This window comes from Panthera tigris, chromosome A3 (genome assembly GCF_018350195.1).
Source record: "Panthera tigris isolate Pti1 chromosome A3, P.tigris_Pti1_mat1.1, whole genome shotgun sequence".
Taxonomy (NCBI): domain Eukaryota; kingdom Metazoa; phylum Chordata; class Mammalia; order Carnivora; family Felidae; genus Panthera; species Panthera tigris.
Window position 1 is genome coordinate 5,416,852 of NC_056662.1, and position 21,310 is coordinate 5,438,161.

Below are 21,310 nucleotides of genomic sequence, written 5' to 3' on the forward strand. Positions count from 1 at the left end.
AGGCGGGAAAACACGAGGTCCAAAGACACTAAACTGGGAATATTGGAAGGCTGATTACTCCACACACAGGATTTGGGGGAGAAGTGGCTCCAGCTGGAAGGAGTTTCCCAAGGCGGTTAGTCAAGAGGTGGGGTTGGTTGTTCAATCACTCGGGGGCTGCACTGAGCTGCTTCTGAGGAGGTGAGGGGCAGGGCTGGACCCGAGGAGCCTGGGATCTGCCTTGTCCCCACTGCCCACAGCCAGAGCAGGCCCCGCGCCGACTCAGCAGGGGACTTTGCACAATGCCCAGGGGACACAGGACACGGCCAGCCACCCTCGGCCCCACCAAAACCCACGCAGGCTTCTCCCGGGCTTCCCGACTGGCTGCCAGGGCAGGCCTGGCCCCCAAGCGGCAGGGCCCCCTGGTTCCAAAATTATTCATTATTAAGAACTTCAAGACGGTGACAGGAGAGCATTAACCTAAGCTTGGGGCCCTTCTGTGAGAGGACCCCCCCCGCCCCGCCACCGGTACCTACACGGGTCACACTTGTGAAGCTGGCCACAGGCCCAAGCCCAGCCAGCAGGGATGTGCCTCTAGCAGGAAGGCCTCCTTGCTGGCGTGGACAGGACCTTTTCTCTCTAAAGAGCCCCTCTGGTGGTTCCAAAGCCACACTCAGGACAGACCGCAGCACTGTCCTGTCTGGAGGCCCTGAAAGGCCCGTCCTGCCGGTCACCCGAGGACATACACCCATTTCACAATCCTACGCCCCATAACCGGGCTGGGCACTGGCTGCTCCTGGCCTGGGACTCCCGTCTCGCTGTCCCACCTGCCCAGAGAGGCCACTTCTTGGGCTCCAGCTGCATCCAGACCAAGGCCCTTTGTGTTCCTTTTTTTTTTTTTTTTTTTTTAACATTTATTCATTTTTGAAAGACAGAGAGAGACAGAGCGCAAACGGGGGAAGGCTAGAGAGAGGGAGACACAAAATCCGAAGCAGGCTCCAGGCTCCGAGCTGTCAGCACAGAGCCTGATGCGGGGCTCGAAGCCACGGACCACGAGATGGTGACCTGAGCCGAAGTCTGCCGACTGAGCCCCCCAGGCGCCCCAAGGCCCTTTGTATTCTTTCCAGCTTTGCAGTCAGTGCCTCTCTGAAACCAACACCCGGACTTCTGTGTTTCTCCATTTGTCGTCTGTTTCCCCTGCAAGAAAAGGAGCCCCAGGAGGGAAAGGGTTTGTTTGTACCTGGCTCTAGGAAGATTCCCAGTAACTGTGAATTGAATGAAATGCCACCTCCTCAGGGTGGGCTTCCCTGACCACCAACCTGGCCTCTAACTCATCATCACCGTATCTGAAGGGACCTAGTTTAACTATGAATGTCTGTGAGTCTGTAGCCTCTCCAGTCCTATCCCATGTGACCCCCCATGTCGCATGAGGGTGGAGACTTTTTTTTTGAAGTTTATTTATTTTGAGAGGCAGGGGTAGGGGGATGGGGGGTGTGTGGAGAGACAGGCGGAGAGGGAGAGAGAGAGAGAATCCCAAGCGGGCTCTGCCCTGTCAGCACAGAGCCTGATGCAGGGCCCAATGTCACAAACCCAGAGATCACGATCTGAGAGGAAAACCAAGAATCAGACGCTTAACTACTGAGCCACACAAGTGCCCCGAGGGTGGGGATTTTGTTTTGTTTCTTGCCCTGTGCCTGGTACCCAACAAAGAGCCTGGCACTGAATTGGAACGCAATATTTGCTGAATGAATGAATGAAATTTTTCCCCCTGATTTATGGCTTCCCTCCCACAGACTCTTGTCCAGCAGATTTGGTCCACCCTCCAGTACCCACACTCCCCGTAGGGTGAGTGCTCCCACGCTGCACCATTCACACCTTGGCCCTGCAGCGTGACCCTGGACAGAATCAGTGAGCTTTGAATTCTTCTTCCTGTGCCTGGTCTGGCAGTGGGCACTGTCCTCCTCCTCACCGAATTCCCAGGGCCACAGTGCCGGGCACGCACAGGGCAACCAGATTTAGCAAATAAAAACACAGGACGTCCAGTCAAATTTGAATTTCAGATAAGCAACACACGAATTTTTAGTATAAGTATATCCCAAATATTGAACAGGATATACTTATACTAAACGTTATTTGTGGTTTATCCGAAATTCACATTTATCTGGCAGCCCCAGGCACACACAAAGCTTCCCATGCGTGTGGCTTCTCAAGTTTATGCTTCTTCCAAAGGAATTCTGTCCTTTCCTAATACCCACCTTAGCCGAGGACCCCGTCATGGGGTGAAGCCTTCCCAATTGACAATCCTCTCCTCTGTAAACAGGAAGACCCTAACCCTAACCCTGACCCTGACCCTGACCCTGGACCTTAACCCTAACCCTATCATCCCGGACAACGACATCATTCACGATGCCATTTTGCAGAGGAGGAAACTGAGGCAGTAGTGGTGAAGGTACTTGCCAAGGTCACGTGTCCCACTCATCTTTGGAGATGGCGGTTGTGACCACCATGCCTGACGCCCCACTTTTGGAACCAGGGCACAGACCACTAAACAGTCCCTCCCAGGTGCCACCATTAGAACAGCCATGTCACACTGTAGGCGCTCAATAAATGTGGCCACGGCCGTTGTCCCAGGAAGATCAACCAGAGGTCAACCTTGTGGGTAAGTTGTTGCCTTTGTTTTTAATTAATTGAATTCACTGGTTATTTTTTGCCTGCTGGTGGTTCAGCCTCAATTGTGTAAATACTGCTTCATTTCCAAGACAATCAGAGCGCCCTGATTTCTCACTGCCAGACAGCCCAGAGCCTCTGCAAGAGACTTAGAGGACAGGGTGGTTCCTGGTGTCCTGAATCCCCAGCACCTGGGGCTGGAGCTCCTGAGAGTTTGTGGATAGAGTGAAACAAGGAATAGCTGAAAGGGGAGGCTATGACAGTGGTCTTTTTTGGCCCAGGAGATGAGTGGGACCCATGGTTATCCCCAAGCCCAGCCTCCATTTTTAGGGTCCCCCAAGCAATGATCAGGACCCTCCAGCTTTTCCTCCAAGCTGCAGAAGCCAAATTATAACAATGGGGCACCTGGGTGCCTCAGTTGGTTGAGCACCCGACTTCGGCTCAGGTCATGATCTCACGGTTCGTGGGTTCAAGCCCCACGTCAGGCTCTGTGCTAATGGTTAAAAAAAAAAAAAGTCCAATGAAAACAAAGAAGATGAATTGGAGGAAGATGTCCCCCGACCCCAGATCTGCTGGCGAAGTCCATCCTGCCTCAAGGTCGGGGCTGAGACTGTCCAGCCCATTGCCGGGGCGCCCGCCATACAGGCCCTGAGCACTGCCCACCTCCCTGTCCCCAGGGTTGGGCACAGCTCCGAGAGTCAGCTTCTCTTCCCAAATGATGGTCAGTGCCTTTGAAACTCCTTCTGTGCTGGACACCCTTGGACTCCTCCATAAACCCCGAAACCCCCAATCACCCCTGAGCTGGGGTCTTCCACAAAGTTTTCTGCCTGCCCTCTTAAGAGAACAAGAGACATCACTGTGACCAGCTGCCCGGAGAGATGTCACCCACTCCCCGGGCTGGCTTTCTCAAAGTTCTGCAAGTCTCTGGGCGGGTTACCATCTATTAAAAGGAAATAATAATTTTTAAACACCTCTCCTACCCTCGCCCAATACAAAAGGAGCCTCTGCTCATGCCTAAACTCCAGCAATTGAAGGGATATGTAGAAATGTAAAGAAGGAGAAAAATATGGGGGGGGGGGGGCGGGGGTGCAGCTACCCCAGGGACCTGGCTTGTGTAAGAGACTTGTGTCCTCCTTCGTATAGCCCTAAGCAACCAACTCCCCAGGCCAGGCCAGTTCCCACGTCTGGAAAATGGGGATAAACATTTCTGCCCGGGGGAATAGGTATCAGGTTGAGTTAATATTTGGTAAGTTTCTGGCACAAGGTAGGCGCTCCATAAGCGCACGTAAACCAGAGACTTAGGCAGCGGTCTAGGAGAGGGCACACCAAATTGTGGAGAGTTTGGAGACGTGCCAGGGAGAGGGCCTCTGACGTAATATTTTAATATCTTTTTAACCAGGAGAATGTGTTCTTGCAGCCCTCGTGTAATTAAAACTTAATGAAATAAAAGTACACCCCCGCACTTCCTCGCCCACCTTTGAACTCCGGAGGCGCCCCCCCCCCCCCCCCCCCCCGCAGCCAGCGGCCCCTCGGGCAGCAGACAATGGGAGTGGATTCGCCCCGGGCCCTGCGGGCTGGGACATTACACAAGTCCCCGACACGTATTTACATGACAAGGGCTCCCGGGCGTTTCTCCGGGCTGTCCGGGGCGTGTCTAAGCGAATTCCAGTCTTACCCAGTCGACCTCCTTGGGGTCGGGTTAAAGTGCGCAGGGGGCGCAGGGGGCTAGAGGCCCCGTGAGGCCGCAGACCTGGAGGCGGGGAGTTTCCTGCGAATCAGGTAGGGAGCCATCGGGAGGACTCCCCCCATCTTCTCCAGTTCTCCTACCCGGAGTCTCAGGGACCTCTCTGTGGCGGCGGGGGGTGGGGGGCAGGCTTCCCCCAAACCCGGGTCAAGAACCCCGGGGGCCCAGAACGCAGCCGCAACCGGCGGGGCCGGGGGGGGGGGTTGGGGTGAGCCCGGGACGGAGTGTGTGCCGCGCGGGTGTTCCAAACTGACCCCGGTAGGGGCGGGGACGCTACGCCCCTCCTCCGCCCCGCCGGTCCCGGGTCTACGCGGGCCGCCTGGCTCTGGCCCTTTAAGAGCCCGCCCCCTTCCCTGTCACCCCGCCCCGCGGCCCGGGGAGGGGGGTGCGGGGGAACCTCGGCGGGGATTGGCGCAGCGCGCGCCCCCTCCCCGGCCCCCGCGCGGTGGGAACCGGCAGCCCCGTCTAGCGCTGACGTCAGACCGTCTGCCTGCCTCCGACCGCGGTCTCGGAGCGAAACCCGATCTCCTTGGACTTGAATGAGGAGGAGGCGGCGGCGGCGGCGGAGGCGCTCGGCTGCGGGAAGCCAGCAGCAGAGGCTCAGCCCAGGCGGCAGCGCGCGCCCCGGCTGCCGGCCCATTTCCCGGACGCCACCCGCGGGCACTGCCGACGCCCCCGGGGCTGCCGAGGGGCGGCCGGGGGGCCCAGAGGAGCGCGGCCCCGCGCACTGAGTCCCGCGGCGCCCCGGGAACTTGGCGGCGCCCCGAGCCCGGCGAGCCGGGGTGCGCCTTCCCCGCCGCGCGCCTCCTGCATGCGGGGCCCGAGCGCCGGGCGCCGGCCGGAACCCCCCCCGGCCGCCCCCGTGCCCCCTGCGCCCCGCGCCGCGCCGCCGCGCCGTCCATGCACCGCTTGATGGGGGTCAACAGCACCGCCGCCCTCGCCGCCGGGCAGCCCAATGTCTCCTGCACGTGCAACTGCAAACGCTCTTTGTTCCAGAGCATGGAGATCAGTGAGTGACCCCGCGCCCCCCTCCCTTGGGGCCCCGTCGGGCTCGGACCCCGAGTCCCCGCGCAGCTGCGGGCGGGGGCCCGGGCCGTGCGCGCCCCCTCGGGCCGTGCGCCCTGCGCCCCGGGCGCGCCCTCCTGGCTCGCGGCAGCTGGCGGCCGGCCCGGCTTTGTCCCGCGGCGCGGCGAGCCTGGCACGGCCCCCGCTGCCCGCGCCCCGCCCGCTGGGACTCGGACCCGGGGTCGAGCGGCGCGGAGGGCGGCGGGGCGCCCGGCGCGGGAGGGCTGGGGCGGTCGGATCCGCGAAGTTTCCATTTTATTTCCCTCAGGGGCCGTCTCGATGGAGCAATGAGGCCGGCTCTTGATCAACTTTGGCCGGGGGAAGGGGGGGTGGCGGGCGTGTGAGACACTGTCTGGCCTGCGGGGTGTCTGGGGCCCCGGGTGTGTGTCTGGAGTGTGCGCGGCGCTCACGTCTCGGTCTGTGTGAGTGGGTCTCCTTGCGTCTGTGTGCGTGTCTGTGTGTCTGTGTCTGGCGCGTCTCCGTGTCTGTGTGTCTGCGTTGCAGTCTGTCCCGGGAATATGAAGTCTTCCTGTGTCTCTGCCTGCGTCCGGCTCTGGGTGCGTCTTTTGCGTGCGTGCATCTGTCCGGGGGCTCGGGGGACCGTTTGTGTCCAGGTGTCTGAATCCAGGGCTCGGCGCTGGTGGGTCTGGCCGAAGGTGGATCTGGAGTGTGTGTCTCATTGTGTGAGTGTCTGTGTCCCCGACGCACCTATAAATAGCCTCTGTCTGGACAGCTTGGCTCAGCCTGGCTGGGACCGTGGTTACAAATGAGTCAAAGTTTGGGGCTGTCTGTGTTTGGGACTGCCTTGCCCTGAAAGGAGGACGGAGACGAGGGTGGGGAGGGGGTGTTCGAAGATTGGTACCAGCTCGCCCCACACGTCCAGAAGTTCAGACAAATAAGCCTCAGATTGCCCGTGCGTAGCCCACTCAGGTGGGGGTCGGGTTGGGTGGGGAATGGACTGCCGCTCCCTGGGGTCTGCCTTCTAACCGGTGCCCCGTCCCCCAGCCCATCCTCTGGGGGGGACCTCTTGCCCCTCCGGGCTTCCCGTGTCTCCGCCCTCGCCTCTCAGCACCCCAGGCGAAGGGAGCACACTGCGCTTCTCAGCAAGGGCCAGCCTCCTTCCAGCTGGGACCTGGAGAGGCAGACACCACAGAGCAGGGCAGTCACCGGGTGACTCATAAGCCAGTTTCCGCAGGCGGCTGCCACAGTTGTGGCCCCTGAGCCTGTACAGTGAGGCACAAGAGGTAAAAATAGCCCGTGACCGGCCCTGCTGGGGCAAGCTGGCCAGTTGTGGTGGTGGGTCCTTCCACCCATGACTCCCCCACCCTCCCTCCAGTCCAGGAATTGAAAGCCTTGTCCCCCCCCCCCCCGCAAGGTGCCCCAACCCCCCCCCCCCAGGTGCCCCAACGCGCCAGGCCAGCGAGGTGCCTGGAGAACCTGCCAGAGCCAGCGTTTGCGGAACTGAGTTGCATTAAACCAGATTGTTTCCCAAAGGCCCTTTGTGAACTCAGGAGGCTAATGAAATGCACGGGGATATTATTAAAATATGTTCGCACATGTTTGGAGAGAGCCTCGCCAGTGCTGAATGGATTGCTGCTTAAGTACCCTCAGTGCCTCATTTCTCCCTCTCTTCTGGAGAGCCGCCTTACTGGACTCCCCACGGAGGGGTCCGCGCTGTTGTGTCTAACTTATCATTATATGAGGCCTGGGCACAGGCGTTTCGCTCTTGTCCTTTGTGTGGAGGACTTTTGAAAACATCCATTCTTACTCCTGCCCCTTCTTGGGCTGTTTAGCCCTGATGATATTCTGGCTGACACCGAGGTGTTGTTCAATCCCATCGCCTTCGACCTGTGCGCTTCCCACGGTGGGGCTTCTGAACGGGACCCTCGAGGGGAGCCCCTGGAACCCTGGCCTGCTCCAGCTGGCCCCAGGATGGGACATGAGTCACCGTGTTCTCCACACGGCCCCCTACTTACTGGAAGAAAGCCCAGGGCAGGAAAGGAAGTGATCTTTAAAATGCACGTATAGTATAACAGTTTGTTGGAAGTGCTAATCAGATCTCCCCCCCCCCCCCCACCCACCCACCCAAAGGGTCTCGGGAGGAAGCTCTCAAGGCCTGGAGGTTCTTCATACAAGAAGATGGGGAGGAAAAATTCAAAGGTGGAAGGAAGGCCACATTTCACAGGACAGGAGTTCAAGATGGTTTGCAAGTAGGACGTTAAAGATGCATTTGGAGCTGGGCTGCACAGGGGCGTCCGGTGACTTCTTTGTAGAGGAGAGGAAATTGTTCTTGGTAGCTTCCTCAAGCCACTCGAGTTTCCTCATCTGAAGAATGAGATCCTGATGGTTGAAATTTGGAATTCCACCATGTTTTAAGGTGGGGCCTCTGCCTTCCAAAGCCTGGCTGGAGGCTTCAGGGTCAGCACTGGCTCCCCTCCCCTCTGATAGTGCTGGGTCGCTGCTGTGGGGGTCTGTTGCCCTAGATTTCAGAGCTGGGTGGAGCGTTGGCCAGCTCGGGCTTTATAGATGAGGGAAGGTGGCAGTGAAAAAGCTTTGCCCCGGGTCCCCAAGCCACGCCAGACCCAGACCCCGGAAGCACACACACACCGTCTTTGGAACTTGGAACTTGGGCCCCACGGTGGGTCTACCTTGAACTTGGGGGCTGGAAGAAATCAGCAGCATCCCCGTTGCACCTGGGAGGGTGGGAACCGGGCTGTGTCTGGGGAAGCCAGGTCTCTGGGATGGTCTCGACTTTCATAAGATACTGCCACCATACTCTGGGGTCCCCCATCCACCCTGAGAATCAGGAGGTGAGGGATGCTTTCTGATGGGAATGCACTCTTCCCAAGACACCCCACAGAAGAATACGCTATTCTTTAAAAAAAAAAAAAAAAAGCCAGGGGTCTTGGGGTTAAAAACAGCCAGCTCAGGTGACAGCCCCCAGAGCCGACAGTAGGGAGTTGGCTGGGCGACTTTTCAGGAAAGGATTCCTCGCTGCACGCGTGTTTCTTGACATTCTTGTTGGCCTCTTTACAGGTCTGTGTCTCGTAGAAATTAGCCCCTGCCTTTCTCTTCCAGCTTCTGCTGCGGCTTTTGGGGGGCAGACGGATGCCTGCACAGACTGACTTGTGCCATGCAGCTGTTGGTGCCAGGACAGCGTGTCTGGAGGGCCCTGCCCCGGACCCACCCTGGACCCCTGCCAGTCACTATGGTGGCAGCTTTGTTCCCTAACACCACCAACGTCACTGAGCCTCTGGTTCCTCTTCTCCAGCCAGTTCCCAACAGATATCCCTCAGACTGGAGACTTGGAGAAAGAAGTCGCCGGCCACCTGGTGTAGTGATGTCTCAGATCCAGGGTATCTCACTCTGGGCACTAGGACTGCCTTGGTGTGGCGGAGGGGGAGGGTGCGTTGTGTGCTGGGTATTGAGCAGCACCCTTGGCCTCTGCCCACTAGATGCCCATTGGAGTAGGATTCTGTCCCCCCCCCCCCGTCAAGTTGTAACACCCCAACAAGTCTCCAGGCTTCACCAGATGTCCCCTGGGGCGGTGGGGCAGGGGGGCACATTGCCCTAGCTGAGCACCTGCCATTTTAATCAATTATTAGTTTCTCCGAGGGGCTTGGGGGTGGGGGGCGGGAGGGTAGACGTGAGTTGCCAGAAACGGAACCTCGGTCTCGTTCGGCGAGCGGCCCCTGGGGAGGCCGATGGTCTTGCTCGGAGTTGGCGCCCGCCAGTCATTCCCTTGGCCTTTACTGAGCGCCTGTTGTGTGCCTCGCACTTGGGATGGGGGCTCTGCTGGAGTTCCCGGTTTTCGTCTCGGATTTGCGTTCTTTAGGAGGAGAGACTCTGGCATCGTGCGAGCTTGGGTTTCCGGACTCGGTTCCGCCTGTGGCCGACTTCGTGCCAGCTACCCCGCGGGCCGCCTCAGCAGGGACTTTTACCCCACGTGTTTTCTGACTGTCCCGGGTTTAGGCTGAGGTGCACAGGGGTTGAGTTGAGACTGGATGTCAGGGCAGACGGTTGGCCGCGGCTCCCTGGAGCTCTGGGGCAAGCCAGCCGTGCCGGCCAGTGTGACCCCAGGTCAGGGCTGGGCTTCGTGTCCGTGAAGGCACAGAGTACGTCATTGGTCCGGGATGCATGCACGCAGACCCGCACGCACGTGTCCGTGCATATCCGGTGCACCCACAGCCTTGTGCGTGCACACACGCGCGCACACACGCGCGCACACACAGGCCCAGCCGCGGCCTCTCTCCGGATTGGGAATGGTTTCCTCTTCTGGGCACGTAAGGAAAACGAGGGCAGGTGTGCTCGCCTGCGTAGCGTGCCCTCTGAGTTGTGCAAATTTATGCTCTCTGCCTTGGAGAGAGAAGGGGAGTGGATGGGTGTGTGCAGCTGCCCAGGAGAGGAGGCTGTTGGGGAGGATGGGGCGGCGGCAGCTTTTTTAGGACCTCAGGGGGTGCTCAGCCCGGACACCTGCTGTCTCCGTGTCCCGGCCCAGGGCCAGGCCGCGTCTGGTTCCGGTTTGGTGAGTTGTTCAAGTGGAAGAAAGTCTCCTAGAGGAGGTGCCTCGCGGTGGGGTCCGCAGCAGAGGGTGCGCGAGGCCTTGCTCCTCATCGGACTTTGTCATCCGGAGACTGAGCTCGCAGGCAACTCGGGGTCTGGGATCCTGCGCAGAGACAAGGAAGTCTTTCACGGGGATCTCGGGAGGCTCTCCTCCTGCCGGCCGTGGACGCGCCGAGGAGGCCGTCAAAGCCGAGGGCCCGTTTTGTGCCTTCTGAAAGGTGTCGTGTGCACACGTGCATGCACGTGTGTGTGCGTGCGCGTGCCGGGGCACGCTTAGGGGCACGTGTGGGGGCCCCGTGGGCCGGCATGCCCGCTCCTCTCGGTGCCTGGCAGCAGTGAGCATGGCTTCCCGAGGCTGGTGACGCGCCTGGCGGGCTGGGAAACCCAGGTTTGTCCGGCGGGGAGGGGGCTGCAGAGCCCTGGGGGTGTGAGTCCCGCCCAGGGGGCAGCCCCGCCTTTCCGTTTCGGGGAAACAGACGCTGGAATTTGATGTAAAACGCCTGGCGGTTCTTTTTTTCGCCCCACCGAACCTGCTCACAGGCCCGCTCTCCCCGCGGGGTGCAGTGGGGCTGAGGGTGCGACGGGGGCCAGAGGGACGGGCCTCACTCAGCGCTGCTCCAGAACCGACTGGCCGTCCTTTGGCCCGTCTGGAACGCGGGAAGAACAACGGGTCCTGCGTGCTGGGGCGTTGTGACGCCTGCGAGGTTACCGTCGGGGAGTGGGGTCCGGTGCCTGCACGGCTCGCTGTTCATGCGGGTTGGCGGTAGCTGAGGGGGGAGTCAGTCTTCAGCTACCCGCTCTGCCCTGTCCCCTGGCGGTCACTGCCTGATGAGGAGGCCTTTTCCCTCCTGGGGGCTGGGGTGCTGGCACTCGCTGGGATGTTGGAGTCAACGGGCGCAGGGCGGGGGTGGGCCGTGACCCTGAAGGTGGAGGTGCTTGAATGTTTCACTTTGCTTGTCCCTGCCAGGCCCCACTGCAGAGCTGGCTGGGAAACCCCCAGCAGACCTGCGCCCCCAGAAGGAAGCCCCCCACCGTCTCCTAGGGACCCCCGTGGGTTCCTGAGATCTGCTGGCAGCTTCGGAAGGGGGAGGGGCTGCGTGGGGCCGTGAGGTCAACAACACCGTGACATCCAGATGCCCCACCAGGTCCAGTGCAGAAGACGACCCCGGGAACTAGGGATGGCTTGGGGCTTCTCTTTCTTTTTGAAAATTAACTGCAGTTTTTAACAAGTGAGGGTAGACAGGCCGTGAGCCATCAAGATAGGAGCCTGATCTTTTCCCGCCCCCCTCCCCGCACGGCAGGTGGGGTGGGGTGGGGTGGGGACACGTCTTCTGCTTGACTTCTCCCAGCAAGTACACGTGACCTGTGCCTGCCCCCTCCCAGGTGAGCGGCGCCCCTCCGTGAAGTCGTGACAGTCAGTCTCCCTTTCCCTTCGGGTGACACGGCAGACGTCTCTGGGTCTCGTCAGGGCCTTGTCAGGTGCTGGTGGAAACGTCTGTCACCAAGCGGAGAAGAGTCCCAGAAGGACTTGCTATCGAGAGCGGGGCCTTCAGTGGCCCCCGGACGGGCCCGGGAAGGGTTGGGGCGTCCCCAGGCTTTGCGAGAGAGCCGCGGAACGGCCGTGCCTTCTGTTTCCAGGGTGACTATTGGCCTTTTGCTCGCACTCCGTCTCCTAGTTGCATGTGGGGCACTTCTCATGTGCCGGGCGCTAGTGACGCGTGTTTCCCCGTCTTAGAAGCCGCTCCATGACAGAGCCATTGCTGTCCCCACTTTCGCAGCTTCGAAAATGGGTTCAGAGAGGGTAAGGCACTTGCCACAGGTCCCAGAGCCAGGAACTGATGCTCTGGTGATTCAGACCTGAGCGCCTTGATCCTGATTTCACCCCCCCACCCCCCTCGACACCACGCCGACTCCCTGAGCCCCAGCGTCGTCTTTGCAAGGGTCGACACGGCAGCGGTGGCTTAGATGTTTTCGCAGGACCGCAAGCCCACGTGGGACCGTTCACGAGGCAGGAACGCTAACCAATCTCGGGTGCCCCGTCGGGTCTGTTCTCCCACTCTGGCGGCACATGGGCTGTCGTCCGTCGGCCAGGTGTCCACCATCCAGGTGTGTCCCTTATCAGGCTGCCCGAGGGGCTGGCGTCTCTGCGTCCCCAGTACAGCCCGTCCGATGTTGGGGCAGGAGACAGGAGATCGCTGAGGAGCCCAGGCCTGTTCCTGGAGGGACCCTCTCTGTTAACCCTCCCCTGAATTCCAGCCTGCTGGGTAGGTTATGAGAATGCAGGCCTGACGGGGGCAGGTGGGGCACACGCAGCCCCCTTTGGGGGCCTCGGTCACACCGTGCCGTCCCAGGCGCTGCAGATGTCAGGACAGCACAGACAAAACCCTGCCCTCCAGGAGCTGCCAGTCTAGGGAGCAGACAGAAAGGGAGTTTATTTCCAGAAACGAAAACGGGGGGCGGGGGGGGCACTCTCGAAGCCCCTCTCAGGAAGCCTCCCCCAGGATCCCAGACGCCCTGTGTGGGCTCCGAGCACCCTGGGGGGCCTCCCCTGTCACACCCGTCGTGTTGGGTTGGGTGGTGTGTAATCGGTTGTCCCCTGCGTTGTTTCTGGTCGCCACTGAAGGGTTGGGGACCCTGCCCGTTTTGCCCAGTGTATCTCCCGAGCCTGTAGAAACCCCGTATGTGTATGAGGGAGGGGAGTGAGCGTGGGAAGGGCGGGTGGGCGGACTGGAAGCTGAGTCCCAACTGGACAGGACGCAGTCAAGATAAAGATTCTGAAAACCATCGGGGCGAGCGCACAGTCGGTCCTGAGCCTCGACGGGCATCTTCGCAAGATGCAGGGAAGAGTAGCACCTACTTCGTAGGTTGGTAAGACGGTTGCTGAGTATGAAAGGCGCCGGCTCGGTATTATTTGGAATGCGGCAAGGAGGTTTCCGCTGTTTGGGGCAGGGACTGTGCCTTGGCCTCCTGGCTCCCGTCGCTCTGTCAAGGTCAAAGTCGCACCGAGGGGCGGGTGCAGCGATCCATTGCACACCTGCTTCCCCTGCTTCTGCCCCAGTTGTCCCGGGAGGTCGCCCCCGGGCTTAGAGTATCAGAAAGACAAAAATCCCTGGGGATTTGTAAAATGGGGCGGGGGACCCCCTGCCCCAGGAGAAGTCCCCTGCTTCAGGCCTGGAGCGTTTGGGGGCCGCTCTCCCACCTGTCGTCACCCCCCAGTGTGGCTTGCGTTCGCTCTGGTTCCAGGTGAGGTGACAGCTCGACGAAAAGAGTTGGGTGCTTCCTGTGCCACCTGTGGAGGTATCGGGGGTGGGGGGATCTTCCTGGTGTTCCAGCAAATTCTAACACGTGTTTGTTCTCCGGTGGGTCACTTGGCTGAGAGTCGGTGCCTGCAGCAGTATCTTGGGAGAAGCCTCGGGAAACCTCGAGTCTGAGTTTCTTTCTTCGCCTTCCGGTGGATTGTAACTAACGTCAGCGAGCGTTGTGTCAGGGGGTTTGGGAAATAGCTCTACTTGCAGAAAAGAGCTTTAATTATGGGATCTGGATGCCGGATAACGTTTGCTTCTGGCCTCTAGGAGCCGGCTCTCAAAGTTCCCCTGCCCACCAGCCACACCCGCCAGAGCTCCGTGGCACACGGCGTCGGGCTCCCCCAGGCTGGACGGACGCGGCAGTAACCTCGAACGGTCGGTCGTGCGGGTTCACCACCTTGCCTTGTACGTTGGGAGAAGGTGTCCCAAGTCTTCTGTCCCTCGTGTGCACTTCGGTGGTGCTGGGGGCGGGGCAGCCTTGCCGACCCCTTTGAGGACCGATACAGCTTTTGCAGGCTCTTGGCCCGGAGTAGATGCTCGATACGCAGTGAAACAGATGGCGAATGAACGGATCTGTGGGTTCCTCACGTGCCCCTGTGACTGCTGGACGCGTGCGGTGATGTCTTCTGAACTGCTGACGTATGATGGGGTCTGTCTGGAGCAGCTCCCAGCCTTTACTGTCACCAGTGGGGAGTCATCGATTCCTGGCATGCAGGTCACATCCGCATGTGGGAGAGTCTCTGTTGGTCCTGAGGTCTCCAGGAGATGATGTTTCCATCCCTGGGCTTGGGGGAGGCGGTAAAAGTGACCTATCCAGCCGTGGATTTGTTTGAGTGCCTGTGGTTAAGAACACAGAAGTGTGGGGGCGCCTGGGGGGCTCAGTCGGTGGCGCGTCCGACTTCGGCTCAGGTCACGATCTCGCGGTTCGTGAGTTCGAGCCCCGCGTCGGGCGCTGTGCCGACAGCTCGGAGCCTGGAGCCTGCTTCGGATTCCGTGTCCCCCTCTCTCTCTGCCCCTGCCCCGCTCACACTCTGTCTTTCTCTGCCTCTCAAAAGTAAAGAAATGTAATATAGAAAAAAAGAATACAGAAATGTGTGCTTTACTACATAAAAACACGTATTTTTACGTATAAAAAAGAGACCTATTTTATGATATGAAATACGCAGAATGTTTTCTGGCTGGGAGACTTTTTTGAGGTCCCTTGACTGGATGCCACAGTGGTGGCCCTGCCTCCCACGGGTCTGCTGAGGACTGAGCCCGAGCCTTCCCCTGGCTTTGCCCCAGGCTCCACCAGGCAGGTGAAGTCAGGGTTCCCCGGCTCCGTCTTCAGAAGCAAGAGAAGTAGGGAGCTGAGAGAAGTGTTCCGGTGCATTTGGGGGAAAGCAAACTGCCCTTGCCCCCGGGTCGTTTTGCCCACAAGGGTCTGACAGCCCTGATGGGGGATGCTTGAGTACTTTCCAGAAGCTGTCCGGGAAGCCTGGCCAACAAGGTTGAACCTGAGCCCTGTGTGTGTGGGTGTGGGTGTCGGGGCGGGGGGGGGGGTGATCCGTCCTTTTTCAGGGAGGCCCAGGACTTGCACGGGACCCCCGCGCACGCTATCCCTTCATTACACCCTCCATTTGATAGTAGGTAAAATAGCTTCGCGCTGAACTGTCTGCGGTTGACGTCGGTGTAGAAATCGTGTGAGCGTTTGGTTCCTGTCGACGCCGTGTTGCAGGATCCTGGCCGCAGAAGAGAGAATCTCTGTTACGCGTGCAGAACAAAAAATAAAAGTTAAAACCAAGATCTTGACCGAGACCGTGGCTGTACGTGCTTACTTCCTGTGCCTCGCTTACGCGGCTGCGCGTGTTAAGGATTTCGTTAAGGTCTTAAATAACCCGCCAGAAGCAAGTGGAAAGTGAGGTCCCTGGGAGCCCCCCGCCCCGTTTTACAAATTCCCGGGTCGATAGGCTGCCGTACGGGACCCGGTCACGGCCCTCGTTGCCTTCCTAAAAACAATTTAGTCGGTAATAATTCTGTAAACCTATGGATCAACTTTGCGCAAACACCCTGAGTAATTTCTTTGTTCTCTTCTTTCTACTTTCTAATTGGTGTCTGTAAAAGCCAAAGGTTTGGTCTTGCGGAAGGCATGATTCATTTATTGGTGTCTGTGCCGCCCCGTTATCATTCAGTCATTTCAGAATGCCGTCGCGGGGAGCCTGGAGTGATTCATACCAGGCTGAGCCTGGCAGCCGTCGGGGTCACGGCCATCGCAGGAAACGATTTTTCCTAATCTATTTATGGGAGGGGAGAAAGAGGTGGGTGTATTGAGATGATGGAGAGAGGGTGTCGATTACATCGGCGAACGGAACCGATTAAGTAACACCAACAGGCCCTTTGCTGCTGGTGATCGTTAACGCCGGAGCACAGCTAAGTGTGTTTGTATCTCAGGTGTATCTCGCCCGTGTTTACGGAGCCCTGTTCCCCAGCGGGCCGACACGCGGGGACTCCCCCATCGGTGTCCTGGAGCAGAGCGTCCTTTTAAAGGCACCAATACAGAGAATGTTGCCATTAAAAAAAAAAAAAAAACATCCATCGACCGGGTCCACCCATGGAACAGTTTATACAGGTCTAGGCTTAAGGGTCAGAGGCCAGTCCCCACCCTCCCGTCTTTTCTCGAACAATGGCAGTTGTTAGATGTTTGCAGTTGTGAAGTCTTTCGTGACTCTGCAAAGTTTGGGGACTCGTGCGTAAAGCTGCTGTTTTGCCTAATTTTATTACTTAACTTTTGGCCCTAAATAAAATTGTCACTACCCTCCCATCTAGAGGCTAATTAGAGTTGCTTGCTGCGTGGCCCAGAGGTGTAATTACGAGCCCAGCTTCCAGTTGTCCATGTAAATCCAGGCCCTGCCTGCAGGGTCATCATCGTGTAGTTGAGGAATATTCCTCCCCGCTTCTCTGGCGACTCTCCGTCTGCGTAACTCGCTCTGCTGGATCCTGCCCTCTGCATCACCGAATGAAGAGGGCCTGTCTTTCCAGTTTGGGAATCCCCAGCTCCTGTGACCCTTGAGCTGTGGGAGAACCCAGCCCATGTTCACTGAGCGGCTTTGTGACTTCAGGGTGTGGACAGGGACGAGTGCATGGTGGCCGGTCCCGCACTGCCGGTCCTGCCTGTGACGTTGCTAACCCACAGCAGCCTCTGCTCCTGCTGGGTTCAGACTTTCCCCAGGGTGGTCCCCTGTCCACTCCAGTCGGGGCTCAGAGAGAGCTCGACCATGACGTAGATGATTCTGTGGAAGGAAGCTGGGAGTTGTCCGTGCAGAGAGGTGCGGCGGGGGAAGGGACAAGGGCTACAGGGCTCCCTCCGAAGTGCAAGACAAGTCCCGGGCAGCCCCTGCTGTGAGCTCTAGGAATGTGCACCCCCCACCCCCACCCCCGCTGCCACTGCCCTTGGGTTGCTGCAGCCCCTGCCTTCTGTTCTCAGGCTTGGGTCCGTCTCCAGGCTCGTGCTTGGCGAGACCCCATCCCTGTTACTCCTTAGCTCTCCGACAGCACTCCATTTGTCCCTCTTTAAAATCAGGGTCACGAGCCCGCATGTCACAGAAGCACCTCCACTTTGCCTCGACAGCCTCTCTCCCCTTGGACATCATAGCATTCCTTTACACTGTAGCGAGAATGAGCTCTGGACCCTTTCCCCAGAATAGACTCAGGCGAGGAGGGCTGGGGCTTGGGAAGAAGAACCAGAAAGAGGAGAGGCTGGGAGGCAGGGCAGTGCTTAGGGAGTGGGCACCTGGTGCCAGCAACTGTGTCCATCTGATCGTTTTCTGAGAGTCTGCCCGCAGTGACGTTGTGGCTGCTCCTCGTGCCCTGCCTTACTGTCCTTGTGTCAGCCCTGGTTTGCCCCTGAGGAGGCGGAGCTAGGTTGTGTGCTACAGGTGGGAGATGGCTAGGAGCGGAACAGGATTTGAACTTGGGCAGCGGGGCTCCGATCATCATCCCCTTTGCCCACCATCCCCTAAATGTCAGAACCACCTGTCACCCACCCCAAGGGTGTGTCCTCTCTGTCTTTGCCCTCAGGATTCTCTCACCACCTTGTTCAGGCCTCTCCTCCACGTCGCTTCCTGGGGGGGTCACCTGGCCGCCGTCCCTGGGACTCAGGCCCAAGAGAGCAGGAATTTGTTCAGCGCTGAGCCGCAGCTGAAAGGAGAGAGGGTCACCGTGACCTGTGGGTGCTGGGCAGGGCCGGGGGCTCCTGAGACGGCGTGGAGTGAGCCTAGAGAACATCACGTTTGGAACGCCCCTCCTGCGGCCACCTGGGGGCTCGCGAACCTGACCCTCAGGTGCACCCCAGGCCGGGCAGCCGGGATGCAGAACCCTCTGGCTGGTTCCAGGGTGTGGCCGCAGGGAAGCTGAGGCCCAGCCAGGAGGAGGAGGAAACCAGGGCCGGTTTTCAGCCCAAAGCCCTTCTGCTAATTGGAGGCGTGCTTCTGTTACTGTTGTCCTCGCAAGGATGCCCCCCACCGACGGGAACTCCGTGCACCAGGACGGTGCTGCCTCTCGCGTGGGTCCCGCCTGGGGTCAGCAGCAGGATGCAGGGTGTTCTTGATGCCTGACACAGAGCAGACCCAGTGGTTGTGTTCTGGACCAGGCGCTTGGACCAGCTGAGGGACCCCTGAGGCCTCCACTCAGCCTCGGGGGCAGGGGCGTCGCCTGGGGTTGGGTGGGCATTTGGCGTCCTGGCCTCTTGTTCTGCTCCCCGTGGCTGGCCCCATGCGGCCCTGAACCTGGGCTCGGAGGGACCCGCCCGCAACCTTCGCCTTCTGGGCTCTCAGGGACCCGTGGGAGGCCTTCTCCTCCACCAGAGGTGGCACTCGCCTTTTTGAAAAGGTTTCTGGGGGGCGCCTGGGGGTCTCGGTCAGTTGAGTGTCCGACCTCGGCTCGGGTCATGATCTCGCGGTTCAGGAGTTCGAGCCCCGCCCTCCCCGTCGGGCTCTGTGCTGACAGCTCGGAGCCTGGAGCCTGCTTCGGATTCTGTGTCTCCCTCTCTCTCTCTGCCCCTCCCCCCTCCTCTCTCAAAAATAAATAAACATTAAAAAATTTAAAAAAAAAAGAAAAGGTTTCTTGGTACAAGGGCTAGCGGTGGAGAAGACAGGCAGAGACAGGGCACTGGCGGGCCCCCGGTTTTGAAGGCAGAATGTTCTTTCTGGACAGGTTTCTTGTCCCTGACCTGCCTGATGAGCCCGTGCTCGGCTCTCTCCCCTACAGTCTCCTCGTCCGTGTTCTTCTCTGTAAAATGGGCGTGATCAAACCTACGCAAGAAAGAAGACCCCATCAGACCTCGTGCGCTCCTTGTCCCTTCTCTTCCCTTAAGTTGCTCAACTTCCTCTGGAACCTGTTTTCCCCGCTGTGACATGTTTATTGAGGCATAATTTACAGACACAAAGTGCACAGCCACGGCATACACTGTGATGAGTTGTGGCAAATGTGTGCATGGGACGCCTGTCCGGATTGAGACGCGGCTCCTTCCGTCTCTGGACAAGTGCCCCTTGCCCCTTTCCGGCCTGTGCCCCACCCCCTCCCCCAGGCAGTCGCTGTGGGTCAGTCTTTCCTCGTGGAGAGTTTTGCATAAACGAAGTCCCCCCGTGTACATGTGTTCACTGTCTTTGCTCCGCTTTGCTCACTCCGTCTCCCGACTTTGGGGTCCGTTGCGTAGCATGGGTCGGTAGTGATGTCTTTTTATTTGCAAGTAGTGTTCCCTGTGTGGAGGAATCTCAGAGTTGCGGTGTGGACTGGGGCAAGGGGACTGGAAATGGGCCAAGCCGGACCCAGAGGAATCCTTGTTCACTGGTGGAGTGCCAGCCGCCTCCAGGGGGAAAAGGTTTTGTAACCTGAATCTGGGCCCCATAAATGAGTCCATGAGACCCGGACGTCCGTCCAGCCCCAGCCGGGGTGGGGTGGGGGCACTCGGGGTCGCAGCCGAGTCCTTGGAGACTCTGCAGGCCACACCTCTGCCCCAGCCTGGCACGGTCCCGCCAGCCACCGATGCCAGCCCGCCTGCCCGCCTCACCTGGCCTGCATTCCTCTGCGGGGAGTGAGGATGTGGGTGACCCCAGACAGGTATGAATCATGTCTGGGGGAGGCGGTTACTCAGGCCGGAGCACCGAGGCCGCGTTCCTGCCGGCTGACAGATGGCTTGGGCCTCGGAATGCTGCTGTGGGTCCCCGGGCAGAGCATGCCTCCCTGGGGAGTGTGGGGCTGGCACGCTGGGGTCCCCCCGGCCAGCCTTCTCTGCAGAGGGGACAGAACCCGCAGAGTGGCCTCAGATTCAGGGGCCGGTTCAGAACAGGGGTTGCATCGCGGTCGTGGGTCCCCACTTGGTCTGTAAAATGAGGGTGTTCGTGTTCTCGCTTCCTTGGGCTGTGAGCGGCAGTGGGGTTCGCTGCTGGCCGTTGCTGAAAGCCTGCCGTGTGCCAGGTGCCGGGCCACGGAGAGCCCCAGGGGAGCCCCAGAGGCAGCCGTTGTTACTAGACCTGTTTTTCAGACGGGAAGGGCTGACTGAGGTGTAGAGGAGAAGTCACTTGCCCCAGGGCACGCTCGTCCAGGGTTAATTGGCCGAGCTGCCCCTGGATCCCTCTGAAGCCACCTGTGTCGCAACTGTCCTGCCTCGTGAGTTTGGAGAACTCGACAGGCCCACGGCAAACCGGTAGCCTGTGCGAAAATTTCCGAAGGCAAGGGGATGGGCATTTCAGATTTCGTAGTTAAGTACTTGGGCTAATGCATGTTAAATGTGTTAGGAAAAATGGAACAAGCACATCGCTGATTTCATGAGTGTTGTTGAGGACCAGGCTAGGTAGTGAGTTGAATATTTAAGAACTTGAATTTTATTTTATTTTTTTAGAAAGTTTATTTTATGGGGCGCCTGGGTGGCGCAGTCGGTTAAGCGTCCGACTTCAGCCAGGTCACGATCTCGCGGTCTGTGAGTTCGAGCCCCGCGTCAGGCTCTGGGCTGATGGCTCGGAGCCTGGAGCCTGTTTCCGATTCTGTGTCTCCCTCTCTCTCTGCCCCTCCCCCGTTCATGCTCTGTCTCTCTCTGTCCCAAAAATAAATAAAAAACGTTGGAAAAAAAAAAAAAAAAAACTTTAAAAAAAAAAAAAAAAAAAAAAGAAAGTTTATTTTATTTTGAGAGGGAGAGAGAGAGGAGGAGGGGCAGAGAGAGAGGGAGAGAACCCCAAGCAGGCCCTGCACTGTCAGCACAGAGCCCGCTTCGAACCCTTTGTCCTCCTCTCTCTGCCCCTCCCCCACTGCGTTTCTCCCTCTCTCTCTCTATTTCTTAACATTAAGTAAACTTAAAAAAAAAGAATTTAAATTTTAAAATTAAAATATTTAGGAATTTTACTTCCTTGAACTGGTATCTGGAAATGGCAGAAATCTGGAAGCCTGGTTGAGAGTCCTGTTCTAAGAGGTTCCTGCCAAGGACTCCTCGGGGGGGGGGGGGGGTGGTCCTGAATAGCTGACTCCCGGGGTCTCCTGCAGAATGGAAGCACCTTGCTCTTTGGTCTTCTGAGGTCACCCAGCTGTTCGAAGGTCAGGGTTAACTCAATTCTAATGAGATCAAGGTCACGGGGTTACGCCCCCCCCAACCCCGAACAGAGGGGGCCCAAAGGGCAAGTTCACAGGCAGAGAGTTAGGGGTGGAGGGGGTGGGGTCAGACACGGAGCAGCGTCAGGCAGGTGATGGGACTCCTGCCTTGTTCTCGGGATGGTGCTCGTGCCGGGGAAGCCAACCCGGTGCCCGTTTGGACTCTCGGGGCGCCCCACAAAGTGTGCGGGGGGGGGGGCTGCCTGTCATCGGATCCGTGTGTGTGTTTTAACCAAGATCTCTTAAGTTCTTTTTTTGTAATGGAAAAAACCCCTCCCTAACCGAATCACCCTCCGGTGCCTGAAACGGTTCCATGCTTTGCCGGGTAGATCTGTGATTTATCACCTAGCCCTCCTAACACATGTTTTTG

At 58.8% G+C, this 21,310-nt stretch overlaps 1 protein-coding gene across 2 annotated transcripts in view; it reads left to right on the forward strand.

Moving 5' to 3' along the window:
* The first annotated feature begins 5,290 nt into the window (after positions 1-5,290).
* Positions 5,291-21,310, forward strand: part of PMEPA1 (prostate transmembrane protein, androgen induced 1) — a 53,953-nt gene continuing 37,933 nt past the window's right edge. Inside the window, exon 1 of one of the 2 annotated variants that reach the window (XM_042980079.1) lies at positions 5,291-5,399. In XM_042980079.1, the coding sequence (XP_042836013.1) occupies positions 5,291-5,399 (109 nt within the window). The remainder of the gene's footprint in view (positions 5,400-21,310) is intronic. The other variant, XM_042980082.1, reaches the window with a different exon arrangement.